Genomic DNA, 13,840 nt, shown 5'->3' with positions numbered 1-13,840 from the left:
TAGCTAATTCCTCAGAGTATTTTCTGAATTTTAAGTAAGACCTGAAAGTGGCAGTATTTATACTCCAAGTAATGAATGTCTGCTAAAGATGTAACAAATTGTACAAGAAATATAATATTGCTGCAGTAATGAGGCTTCCCTCTGGGGCCTGCTGTTTTCATTGCCCCATGCCAGTTTATCACTTTAAAGACAGAAATATTGAAGAAATCAGCAAATGAAGAAGAAAAAAGACATTAGAACTGTTTTCCAGGAAAAGGTGTTAATTGTACACACAATGTCATCTGATTTGATTTGACAGCAGATAATATCTAAATTGTCTGACAGCTGAGAATAAATTGAAAATATTTATGCAAGTCAGACAATGCACATCCATGTATGTACACGTGTCTTAGGGAAACATTTTCCACATTGTACTTCAGAATGCTGATTTCAGCTACAACCCTAAACAAGTTGCCTTGGATGTAAGATCAATAGAATTTAATTCTGAGGAAATATGCCCAGTTAAATTATCTATATGGCTAATTTTTTCCACTGATATATGAGAAACTAGGATAGTTATAGATATGTGTAAATCATGCAGTTCAAGTGATTTCTTAAATTTAAAATACACAGGGAAACTGAATGTGTAACATCAATAATATAGATGAGGCTGTGTAAATTCTGAGGAGCCGGTCCAATGAAGGGTGGAAGAATCTGATGTTGTGGCACTGCTGAAGTTATATCAGTGCAGACTTCACCAGTTTGTCAAATTGGAAATTGCTGCAATTCCTGTGTCAGACCAGGACAAATGTATAACAAATAACACTTTCAAAGGTTATGTTGTGCTCTAAAAGCTTTACATGATTTAGTCAATAACAGTTTCCAAATCTAAGGGTGAACCCACAATCAGAATTTTGTTTCTAAGAAGCTTCAGAAAAAAGAATGCGAACACCAAAAATTTACAAAGAACAAAGTTTCACACTATCTAACCCTTCTACCCGGAAATATACCAACTGTGGCTCAAGGCCTCTGTTATAATAATTACTCCTAACACAGAAGTGAACGCAGCAAGCTCCAAATAGCTGTGTGAATATGTTTCTAACCAAATTCATTGTATTTTTATTTCCAAAATAGTAACATTATCATTACCTTTTCATTATTTGCATCTGTATCCAGCTCTGCGATTTTTGCCCATTTCTGCCAGAAGTTAGGATCATCTAAGGAAATGTCAGTTCTGTTTCCAGAAGCAACAAAGCTGGCCTGGGAGTAAAACGAAAGTTAACAGACTGCACCTTACACAGCAGAATAAAGTAACAATGAAATATTTATGCAAAGCCATAAAAACACATTTTACTTGATATTAATTAGAACCAAAGCTTGTTGTCATGTGCCCTAAAGTTATTTCTGATTTATGGCCATTCTAAGGAAAATAGATCAGGATTTTCTTGGCAAGATTTGTTAAGGGAAGATGTATTTATTTATTTGCCTTTGCTTTCCTCTGGGGCTGAGAGTGATTTGCCCAAATTTACCCAGTGAGTTTCCAGTCCCAAGCTGTGATCTGAACACTGGTCTTCAGAGTTGTAGTCTAGTGCTCAAACTGTTACACCACAAAGGACAGTCAGATAATTTGGTAGGTAAATTAGAAAATAAGAGTGGTGAATACTGTTGGTTTTAATTTATTTCATTACTTTTTCATTTAATATAGGTTGATATTTTAACTCCTACTCAGGGATGGAAAACTGTATTGGGCCTGAGGCCAATTTTTAGCCCTGGGATCCCCAAGCAGCTGTAAAGACTGCCACAAATATAAGTAAGTAAGAAAGAAAGGATAGGGAGTGGAAGCAAAACAACAAAATGGAAGTGGTCAGAAATCTATTGTTGGTTTTGAGAAACAATGCACGACAGACTAGGGACTGTACGTGATTTGAAGGGTGAACTGCTTTTCTTGGAACCTTCCAAAAGAGCTAATTCACTCTTCTAGGAGTGTAGAAAAAGACAATTTGGGGGTTCTGAAAGGATTTAGGGCCAAAATAGCCTTGGATGTCACATATAATGGCAAAAAGCAAATGCCTGTAAAAATGGAGAGAATTTACACAAAACAACAAAGCTGGGAAATTTTGCCATCTTGTTCTGCTTAAAGTAATATTTCCTTTTGCCTGCACTCCATTAAAAAAGATTAATTTCCCAACATGCCAACCTTGGAAAATGTGGACCCCTTCCCTTCAGTTTGGATAGTGATGGTCTGGGTTCTGCGCTGCAGGATTTGGTCAATATCCTCTTCACAGAACTTGGAGCCTTCATCTTCCTCATCCATCAGGGCTCCATAAGCTCCTTTGCGCAACAAGTCTTCAACTTCCATTTTGGAGAGCTGCTGTACCTTCCAGAGACAGACAGAGAGACACACCCTGAGCCTGGCTTCAGAACAGAAAAAAGGGCAGGAACTCTGGCAACTTCCAAAAGGAAGCTGCCATGGATGTTTATGGACAGGGAGATGAAGAAAAATTAACAAAGTCCAAGGTCCCACCTCCAGAAGGCCCCAGACTCTTACCCCATTTGTGCTCCCTTTGCGGTTAATGTCCTGTAATACAGCTTTGTCTAAGCCTAGCTTCAAACTGGCCTTGTCAAACATCTCCCGTTCATAGGAATTCCTAGTGATGAGTCGATAAACCTTTACTGCTTTACTTTGTCCTATCCGATGGCAACGAGCTTGAGCCTATAGGAGAGAGACATCACTTAAAACAGAGTTGACAAAAAGAGGAAATGAATCTGAGCAACCTTCATAGAAAGCTTCCTTCTCCCTGCCATATGGCCAAATCCCTTAAAAATGGGTAGGCAAAATATAATTCACAGGACACAAGTTGCTCACAAGCATTTTTCTTCACTAAAAAAAGTTCCTAAAACAGAAAATAATGCTTCTTCACATGCCTCAAGAGGCACAATATGCTCTATAAAAATAAATTTGTTTCTCTAGCCTTCACCTTTTTGGCCAAATAGGCCAGAGGGATTGTATTTACAAAGGCCAACTTGGTAGGCTGTAATTAGCCATTTTTATGAGTATTTTCTTCCAGAGTTGACAGGGGATGAGGTGAATGTCATGAAGGTCCATGGGAAAGTAAACATCAGAAACCGTAGATTTTCTATCCCAAATTCACAGCATTCAATGTATTACTCATATATACCCATTATAATAGATGTCCCTTGTTTGAGGACCACAAAGCTTGCAGCAAGTGCCCTTTACTGTAAAAGATGGCCCCATTTGAAGGTTGGAATAGTTTTTTTTCATATAAACTGAATGAGAACAAAAAAATTGTATAATTTCTGTGTATAGGCTTTGCAAGACAGAGGGGCATACATTATATAATTTATGAATTCTAAGGCTCTTGACAGTACCTGGAGATCATTCTGTGGATTCCAGTCAGAATCAAAAATGATGCAAGTGTCAGCTGCAGTAAGATTGATACCCAATCCCCCTGCCCGTGTACAGAGCAGGAAGACAAAGCGGTCTGAATCTGGCTTGCAGAAGCGATCAATGGCTGCTTGACGTAAATTTCCACGAACCCGCCCATCAATACGCTCATAGGTGTATCTGTTTAAACAGGAGAACATGGGGCAGTTTAGGACTAATACAAACGGAAATCCCAGCACCAGAGACCTAGGCCCTTTCCTCTCCAACTGTGCCTAAGGCCACAACAAAGCTATAGTGTTTATGGTAAATTTAACTTAAGCAATATGTTTACTAGAGTGCCTAATGGCACAAGGCATAGCACCTCTGCATTATGTTGCAAGACATCTATGATCTATCTACATACTGCAGGAAACATATACCCAACCTTTCATCCAAAACTGCAATTCAGGGTGACTTACAAGACTAAAAGAAATCTCACTGGGAGGCCTTTGGAATGCTAGCATTTCTTAACCTCAACTCAACATCTGCAACATGAGAAGAATGCTACAGAACATCTTGACAATAATCCTTGCTGCAAGGATTACTGTAATTTACTGATTGACAGATAGACTGTGCTTTCAAGATATGCAGGAAATGCCCCGATATCAGCAAATGCTCATGCTATTGCAACGCTAACACCTTCTTTTGCAATTCCATAAGAGGTTAGCAAACTTCACGTCTCCAAAATTCATTCCTGGTTTATAGTACTTTCAGACTTCTGACCAAAGCCCCTATATTTCTTCAGGATACTGCAAAGTTCTTCCAGTTACAGAATTAAATGTTTTTGAGCCATTGCAAAATGTGGGAAAGTAATAACCTCCAGGAGATTTACTATGCTGGCACAAAAGAGGACAGTTCTAGTGAGTAAACTGGCAATTCTAGTTGTTCCACAAGCTTTAAGTTGTTTTATCTCCTAAAGCCAAAATCTTTCTCTCACTGAGACGATATCAATACAAAAAGTAATTCTGTTACCAGATTACAAAACTAAAAAGAGGTGGAAAAATATTTCAGTTCTATCACTGTTTAGCCACAAATTTTATGTAGGTTGAATTCAAGTCTCAGAATTGGGTTTCAAAGCTGCCAGAAAAACTAATGCCCAGAGGGTTTTCGTCTACCACACTTTAACTTGTGATGCTTCTGCCAGCACTTCTGGAGGTTAGATGGTGAGCAAGACAAGGCAACCTGTTGGAATACAAGTCTTATCACCTTCCATCATAGGGCTACTGGGAGTTGAAGTCCAATGATATCTGAAGGACCCATTCCTACCACTAAAACAACGTTGCCCAGAGATTAGGACTGACACAGAAGCAGCTTTGAGGTAACAATAGTTGATCTGCATAGAACTAAAGGTGTACTCTAAAAATAATAAACTCCAAAAGGGAACACTGTTAAAGCCATCTACATTCAGTGAAGATTTGTGTAAAGATTTGTAATAAAGTGAATTGGCACACTTTTTTGTGGATAGCAGCAAAAACAAGGTAGTTAAGCCTGAAAGACTAACAAATATATTATAGCAAACCTTTCATGTACTGAAACCATCTTCACCAGAGTGAATTTTAGTCCAAGAAAGATTATGCCATACTGAAGTCTCAAATGTAATGCATAGCTCTCTTTATTGTTTTAGAGTAGTCAACACTCTCCTTATGAGCTGCAAGGGGAATCACATCGACTGAAGGCATATAGAGACACCCATCTAGGAGGGGGTATTGGGGGCCTCAAAACCTTTCTTACAGTGTTAAGGAACCGCCAGGGACACCTGGGCCACACGTCAGTGGTGTGGTGGCACCAGGGGGCTTCTGTCCAAATAGGCTAATCTGCCAAAGCAGACCAGCCTGTTCAACCTGCCGGAATAGCACTGACAGCTAGATCAGCTATCTCAATTTAAGACACAAGTGAAGACTTCTCTCTTCTGGCAGGCATACCCAGACAGCTTTTAATGACAATTTTTAAACCTTATGGCTAATCTCTGTTTCGTGTATTTTAAAATGTATCTTGTGAAAATATGTCTTAATATGTTTATTTTAAGTAATGTTTTTAGGTGAATGTCTGTTTTACAATGTTGCAACCCAACTCAAGCCGCGAGAAGAGGAGGTCAAGAAATAAAATATGTATTTATTATTATTATTAAAGCAGAGCGCAACCTCGGTAGAGACGTGGGCCCAGTTTGTACCGGCTCGGATTTATAATCGGCTGGAGGAGCAGGTGGGGGAGCCTCAAAAACTTCCACGGGAGCTTCAACCTCCTCACCCTCAGAGTGTGGCTTGCCAGTGTCCTGGGAATTCAGCAGTTAGGACCGGCAGTTCAGTATGAGATGCCCAAGATTTGCCTTTTTAAGCAACTTTTTTGGCCTTTTTTTTTTGGCCTCCTTGGCTTCATGTCAGGAGTTTCTTCGATAAAGGAGTGAGCTCCTTGGACTTTGTCTTCTTCAAGTTGGAAGCAGCCGCCTCCTCAGCCAAACATTTCATGGAGGCCTTCATCAAAAACATTGAAGGAGGGGCAGATTTCCCCAAAGTGGATGCAGAGACGGATGTTGACAAGCACATATCCAACTGCTTCAACTCACTGGGACTTCAAGGTTGAAGTCAAATCAGAGGATGAAGGCGAGAGGGCCTGCAGATACAAGGGAAGAGCGAAGCCTCGCCTTCCAATTCTTCCTTGCCTGAGGCGTAAAGGTCTGGAAATGAATGCATGGATGGATGGAATGTCCTTCTCCCAAGCAAAGAAGACACTTAGAATGCCCGTCCGTGTCGTGGAGCTTACCCACACATTGCTCACACCACTTGAAGAGAGTCATGGAGACCATACTGAACTAGGCTGCAGGCATCATACTCACAGAGTGAGATGACTCAAAAGCAAGAGCATTCACTACACAAGGTTGGAATGAAATAAGCTCTTGTCAGAGAGTAAAGCAGTCCAAATCGCTGAAGAAAAGTCCAAAGAACTAACGAGCTTGACAAGCGAAGGTCCTGAATCGGCTGCAGCGCAGACAAAAAGAACTGAGGGGTTTCAGCTTTATATAGCCTCGGGATGGTGGCTGGGGTTACTGCCAAAACTTTTCTGCCTAGTGATTCTAGAAGGCTCTGAACAGTGCTATGCGCCTGTGCAGATTACCTAATTGTGTGATTCACAGAGACCAGTAATAAGAAATAACATTATCATAATTATATCTCACATCACCTGCTATCTTATTCTTTCTGAGAATTCAGGAACTAAATTTGTGACCACCTACATTCTATCATTAAGCTACGGTCCCTGCACTCTACAGACACATAGCTGTCTGCTGACCTGTACTGCATTGAGTCAGGAGAAAATTATATATATGCACAAGAGCAGCCCTTCACTTTTCCCCACAAAGATTAAGGGAAAAGGCGCACACAGGAGGGTAACCCGAGGAGACAAGAAAAAATAAAACGAAAATGCTATCTCTATGTGTGCATCCTATCCTATCAGCTTAGCCTGCTCTGGAACAATATCACTGATTCAGGTGATGCTCTCTGTGGTGCAAGCTCCTGGACTGTACTGACCGCCTCTGGATAAGATAATCCTCCAGGATATCAAGGCAGCGCACCATCTGGGAGAAGATCAGCACTTTGTGGCCGCCTGCAATCAGCTTCGGCAGCAGCTTATCAATCAGCACCAGCTTGCCTGCTGCCTGGATCATTGCCTGAAGCTGGAAGTCAAGAGCATCTGGGCTGTGTGTTTTGCGGAAATCCTCCAGGATCTTCTCCTCTGCTCCTGGCCCAGAAAGAGAAAAATCATTTCACTGTGGGTTCAAGTTGTACAAACAACATGTAAAGTAGTAGTCGTAGTAGCAGCAGCAGCAGCAGCAGCAGCAGCAGCAGCAGCAACAACAACAACGACGACGATTTTATTACCACCTCTCCCTGCTATTACCATCACTACCTGCAAGCTGCAATCGGTACTATTTTATACTGGGATTTGATAAAGAAAACGGAAGAGAAGTGCAAGACACAACCCATAGCCTTTCAGAAACACACACATATGTTTTCCATGAAGATACCCAATTTAATATACTTTTCAAACATACATACAGGACTTCTGGAAATCACAGACACTGATTGATATCACTGTGTCAGTGCTGCCATCCACACAGATACAAATAAAAGTAATCATGACACCACAGTCTTAATGAACACCTGGCGCACAGTCTTCAATTCTGGCATCACAATTCAAGAAGGATTCTGGCAACCGAATGTGTCCCCAGAAGGGTGACCAAAATAGTAAAAGATCTGGAAGTCAAGCCCTATGAGGAGAGGCTCAGGGAGCTGGATATATTAAGCATGGAGAAGAGAAGCTGAAGAAAGGCCGTGTTTAAATATTTGAAAGGCTGTCATATTGAGGGAGGAAAAAGTTTATTTTCTGATGCTCTAGAGACTAGGGCATGAAGCAGTGGGTTCAAATTGCAGGAAAAGAGATTTCACCATAACAATAGGAAAAACTTCCTGACAGTTAAGAACTATTCAATAGTGGAATATGCTGCCTCAGATTGTGCTGAAGTTTTCTTCTTTGAAGTTTTTTTAAAGAGGCTGGATGGCCATAAGTTAGGAGTGCTTTGATTGTGCATTCCAGTATGGCAGTGGTTTGGACTGGATGGCCCTTGTGATCTATTCCAACTGTATGTTTTCTATTATTCTACTTCATTCACTTACAAAAAGTCTAGCACTTTTTGCACTAAGGCGAAACAGCTGCCACCATACAACCATAGATGGCAAAAGACGGTCTGCAGTGCTGTTGATTTGCCTTCACAGGGTCAAATGTGCTTCCAGGCCTGCCTCTTACCATTGATGAGGTAGGGGTGGTTGCAGCACTTGCGCAGTTCCATCATGGTATTGATGAGGTTGGGCATGTTGTGCTGGTTAGCACCCTTTGACAGGAAGCTGAAATTCTTTTCCAATATGGCCCGATAGTATTTCTTCTGGATGTTGGTCAGCTCTACCTCAATGATGGTCTCCTGTTTGGGTGCCAGGTTCTTCTCTACATCATCTTTCAACCGTCGCAGCATCATGGGTTTCAGGAGGGACTGGAGCTTCTTTACCTGTCAAGATTAGAAGAAAAGCTACTGTTAAATGGTCTCTTGAGTTTATGAGCTGAAAACAGTGATTCTAAGAACTCATCCAGAAAGAACACATGAATGCCAGGCCGAGCATGTTCTTGAAATGAATTACTACCCAGAACTCGGACTTGAAATTCTAAAAACTATGTAAGGTCAAATCACCATATTACCCCACTTTCTTTTCCTTTTGCTAGTATTGATCAGAAAAATCTGCACAGATCACTAATGTGTAGTGGTACCCAAATATGGAGGAAAAACGTGTCATATATATGGCTATGCTTTTTGGGAGTTTTGCAATTGCTGTTAAGTTAGAAAAGAAGAACAAGTGAATAGAGTACATGTGCAATTAATGAAAATGGTTTCCAGTAGAATTAAATATGGAGATTTGTTGCATATATGTTAAGCACATGATGTGTATATTGATGAGGAGTACAGTATTTGGACAAAAGGTGTAATGATATGTTCCAGTGGATATTGAAGGCATGTGTATGTTTACAAATATGTGCAGATGTACTCTGATGAGGTGTGCACCATTCCAGAAGAGAACACAAAGCAATCACTAAAAAGATCTGCCTTACCCAAAGAAAGAAGTGCTGAACCACAACTTGGACTACTCTCTGCTTCACTACATGTTAGCTTATTTTTATACTTTTTTCCTGATCACAGAAAACAAATATAATGACATGCTGGGATCTAAGAACATCCGAGCTACTACTATGATGTATGGGTTCAACATTTCATTAGATTCATTCTTCATAAAAATGACTTTTCATGGTTTGCTGCTTCCAATGCAGAATGCATCACTAAGGCACTACCAATTGTACCTTACTTGCACAACTAAGCACTTTCTAACAGTAAATTCATGTTCAACAAATGAGGCAAGACTTAGTGCTGTGAGTTTTCCTATTTACCTGTTCCTCTGTCTTGAGGTCTCCAAACTCTTCTAGGAAGGCTGTCTCAGATGGGAACTGTTGTGGTTCCAAGAAATTCAGAAGGCTAAAGAGCTCTTCCACTGAATTCTGCAGGGGTGTCCCAGTTAGCAGCACTTTGTGTTCCTATTTATCAAGCAGAGACAGATTGTAACAGAACAATTGTGAGGCAATATGGTGAACTAGGTACTTCTCCTGCATTTTAACCTGCAGTATTTTAGATTCTGGAACAGTGGCAGCTGGCTACAGGTCACTCTGCCAGTCAAAGTGTCTGCTTTTAGCTCTGGGAGAAGACAACTTCTGATTGACTACTCCACATCTTTAAAGTTATTATTACAACAAACCTAAATTTGCCAAGACAGTGGTCTCCTAAGTCATATTCTTACAATAAGTATTAAAATGTTTGAAGGTGTCTGCTGTAAAAGCATCCAGAAGCCACACATTTTGATGCTGTCTTTGCTTTATTTCTATTCTAGCATATGCATATGAAATTTAACACAAAGCTAGCCAGACAACAATTAAGTTTCACTTTAGAAACACTGATAACTAGGAAAAAATGACACAATGTACACAATGGAACAGTGTCTTGGATCCAAACTACAGCAATATATTCAAATACAGAAATGAATGTACACTTACACACACACACACACACACACACACACACACACACGTACGCACAACACACCAGTCAGCACCCATCATACATTCCTGTCATTTGTAAAGTCAGAAGAGCAACACAGAGAGGAAATTCTCACCAGACACATAAGCTTCAATCCTTCCAGCAATTTGCAGTTTCTGTTCTTCAACCGATGGGCCTCATCAATGATCACACAGCGCCACTGGATCTTCTTCAGCTCTGGGCAGTCTGCCAGGATCATCTCAAAAGTGGTGATGACTACATGGAACTTGAAGACACCAGGAAGTGGGTTGCCCTGAGGATACCAAAACAAGAGATACGGAATTTACTCCACTGGCACAGTTAGTTAATGTTATTCTCTTGATCACTATAACATGGTTACAGTTGGCTCCTTGGATCCATGGATTCTGCATCCCCAAATGCAACCATGCATGGCTTAAAATCCTCAAAAAAAGTTCCGAAAAGGAAACTTTGATTTTGTCATTTTATATAAGGGATATCATTTTATTATGTCATTGTGTATAATGGAACCTGAAAATCCATTGATTATGATGTGGAGGTAGCATTTCTTGATTTCAGTAAAGGCTTTGACAAGATCTCCCTTGATATTCTCACAAAGAAGCCAGTAAAGTGTGGGCTAAACAATGTTACTTATTGTGAATTGTGAATTGGTTGACAGGCAGAACCCAGAGAGTTCTTACCAATAGCTCCTCTTCTTCCTGGGGAGAAGTGACCAGTGGGATTCACAGGGTTCTGTCCTGGGCCTAGTACTATTCAACATCTTTATCGATGGATGTTGGAACAAAAGTGTGCTCATCAAATTTGCAGATGACACCAAATTGGGAGGGATAGCTAATACCATAGAAAAGGGCTTCTTAAACTTTTGGAACACGTGGTCCCTTTCCTCCCAAGAAATTTGTACATGATCCCAGGTGTATAGATATACAAAATTGGTATAAAATCAAACATCTATTGATTCGCAAGGCTTGTTATACAGGTTGATTTTCCTTTTTGTGAAGTACAGCTGAAGCATTTTCTGCAGAGTCTACAATAAACACTGCATATCAATTTTGGTATACATGTGGGGTTCTAGAACCTCATATGGATACCAAGGGCCCATTATGCTAGAAATATAAAAGAACAATTCTCAAAACTCTACAAAAGGAACATGTACATTCCCAATTACAGTTGAGGTAACAGAGCAACATAATACTAAATACAACTAGTAATATTCTCCTTATCTCAGACATTCAGCTGTAGTTTGTATCCAACGTATCTCCACTATCCCTAGAATGCACCAGTGCTGAAAAGACATCAAGTCTTAAACTATAATTAGGACAATGGAGCAAGCAGCCCTTGACAGCAAAGTTTCGCCTGAAGATTTCCCGGAGGTAAAACTCAATTCTTTGCTCTCTGGCCCCCCAATAAGCAGCAACCATAGACTTAAAACCAGATAATATTACAAACCTGTGCATCCCGGTACACCATCTCATATTGATGGATCATCTGGCGGCTTATTTGACTACCATGGTATACAATGGCATTCATCTCTGTCCATGTGCGGAATTCCCTTTCCCAGTTTGTAATGGTTGAAAGGGGGGCAATGATGAGGAACGGACCCCGAAGACCCATCAGGTAAATCTCAAATAGGAATGTAATGGACTGGATAGTTTTCCCCAAACCCATTTCATCAGCCAGAATGCAGTTCTTCCTGTAGAAATACCATGAGCAGGCATTACAAACCCTGGAAAGCACCCTATTGTCTAAGGTGTCCTGCTGATTATACCAGGTTTTAACATCAATATAATGAGTTACCCAGAAAAGATTTCTTTGATTTTCTCCCTCATCTGTCTAGTCTGAAATAGTATTCTCTGTTCCTAACAGTCATATCCATATGCTATGTTGCAAATGCTATATATCAGCAAGGCAACAGATACAACCACTGCTGAACAATTTCTCTTATGTTGTAGAAATGTGAACGAGTCAGAGGGTCCCACGCTTGGTCTGAAGACAGCATACTCCCTTAATCCTATGGGAAGAGTAACTGGCCATGAATCAAGGCTTGTTGATGAATGTCAGCTGGGTAAGTGCTAGGGTGTGTGTGAGTGTGAAGGGGGGGAGGGGGTGTCTCAGAAGTCTGTTGGATCTGACTGTGACACAATGACAATATTTCACTCTTGTGAGTATTTTAACAGCTTGCCAGCTTCTGCTTGAATACCATTCTCTGGTGTTTATCTTACCCATGGCAAAGGAAAAACTTTTCTGAAATGTGAATTCCCAAGTCTATGCTGTACCTCTGCCAATGGAAGAAGAAAAAACTCCCACACAAGTTTATAACGCTCACATATTTCTCCAAATTACTAGTATAAGTTATAAGCACATTTACACCTACTAATTACTTGGAAGGCAAACCCAACTGTATTCCCAAACCCCAGCTCAACTCTTGTCATTTCTGGAATATATAACATTAGCTTAGTAATAAATCTTTATATCAATTATGACATCCACGGAAGATGCCTCTGTACTTTCTGCAACTCACATGTTGTACCAGTTAAAGAGCAGCCAGTTCATTCCCTCCAGCTGATATTCTCGCAGTTGGTTGTTGTTCTTATAGCCCCGTGATTTCTCTAGCTTTTGCCAGGATTCAGAGGCAGGACGCTCCTGGAAGAAAAACCAGTAAGGAATAAGTGACTGGTGCAAAGACTATTTTTGTGGTCAAATTATCTCCAAAATTGATTGGAACCCTTGATTAGTTTTTCATTGTGGACTCTTAACATTCCACAACAATGTACACTTTATGTATATGTACCAGGGTCTTCACCAAGACAAGAGACAAGAAGGTTCAATAACAAGTACAATATGACTGTTTATAGAAATAAATACCCTCAAAAGAAAGCAGCAGGAAAAGATTCAGGTAACAATGCCAGTGTAAGGGAGAACAAGTGAACATTTCATTAGGAAATAATTTTGTCCTGCCCCCCCCCCCCCTTTAAGAAACTGAACTTTTTCTTATTCTCACCAATGATTTGATCTCTGGTAGGATTTGCAAAGCTTCAAATTCTTTGATTTTTCCAGGATCAACATCTTCCTCCAGCTCCCAAGTACTTTCTTCATAAGGCAATGAGCACCACTTCACCAGGTAGTGTGTCACCTCCTGTGCGCCAGGAAAAACAACAGAGATACAAGAAGAGAGCACAAAAAAGTGACAAAGAGCAAGTGACAAAACTTCCCTGAGGAAACATATGTTTTGTTCACAGACTAAGAAATGGGGTTAATCAAATCAAGAGTGAAGCATATGAAATCTTCTGCAAAGATATGGGGAGGGAATTCAGGAAGAACACAATGAGGCTGCATCCACATCCATTTGAATCAGGTGCAGATTAATAAGTAGACAGAACAAAATCTGAAGCCTACACATATCTTTACTCAGATGAGCAGAGCTACCAGGTAGATTATCTGTACCTGTTGTGGATGATAGCTACAGCTTCCTTAATTATTTTTTTCTGATTTGGTATTCTTTGATTTAGTCGCCATTTGATCTTCTCACCTTCTCTACACTAGAATCACTCTGAGGTATGGCAGGGCATTAAAAGGGTGGTCAGACCTAACCATCAGAAGCTGCTTGGAAAGTTGCCACTTCAGAGTGTTATGCTCTACAGGGCTCTCAGATATTTATTTGTCCAAAGAATTAACGCTGCATGTGATCTGCTACTAAACTGCATCCCTTTCTTTAAACCAGCAAAATCACAACATAACAAAAAAGGAATTGGTAA

At 40.4% G+C, this 13,840-nt stretch overlaps 1 protein-coding gene across 5 annotated transcripts in view; it reads right to left on the bottom strand.

The window, feature by feature from the left end:
- chd6 (chromodomain helicase DNA binding protein 6) overlaps positions 1–13,840 on the bottom strand; it is a 146,150-nt gene that overhangs the window by 29,645 nt on the left and 102,665 nt on the right. For 4 of the 5 annotated variants that reach the window (XM_062978773.1, XM_062978775.1, XM_062978777.1 and 1 more), the window contains exons 11-21: positions 13,087–13,221; positions 12,607–12,728; positions 11,535–11,778; positions 10,186–10,362; positions 9,410–9,553; positions 8,225–8,480; positions 6,949–7,159; positions 3,370–3,565; positions 2,528–2,692; positions 2,177–2,356; positions 1,129–1,239 (exon numbers count right to left, since the gene is read on the bottom strand). In XM_062978773.1, the coding sequence (XP_062834843.1) occupies positions 1,129–1,239; positions 2,177–2,356; positions 2,528–2,692; positions 3,370–3,565; positions 6,949–7,159; positions 8,225–8,480; positions 9,410–9,553; positions 10,186–10,362; positions 11,535–11,778; positions 12,607–12,728; positions 13,087–13,221 (1,941 nt within the window). The remainder of the gene's footprint in view (positions 1–1,128; positions 1,240–2,176; positions 2,357–2,527; positions 2,693–3,369; positions 3,566–6,948; positions 7,160–8,224; positions 8,481–9,409; positions 9,554–10,185; positions 10,363–11,534; positions 11,779–12,606; positions 12,729–13,086; positions 13,222–13,840) is intronic. The other variant, XM_062978776.1, reaches the window with a different exon arrangement.

The sequence above is a fragment of the Anolis carolinensis genome, chromosome 4, assembly GCF_035594765.1.
Source record: "Anolis carolinensis isolate JA03-04 chromosome 4, rAnoCar3.1.pri, whole genome shotgun sequence".
Lineage (NCBI taxonomy): Eukaryota > Metazoa > Chordata > Lepidosauria > Squamata > Dactyloidae > Anolis > Anolis carolinensis.
This window is presented reverse-complemented; position numbering and strand designations above follow the sequence as displayed.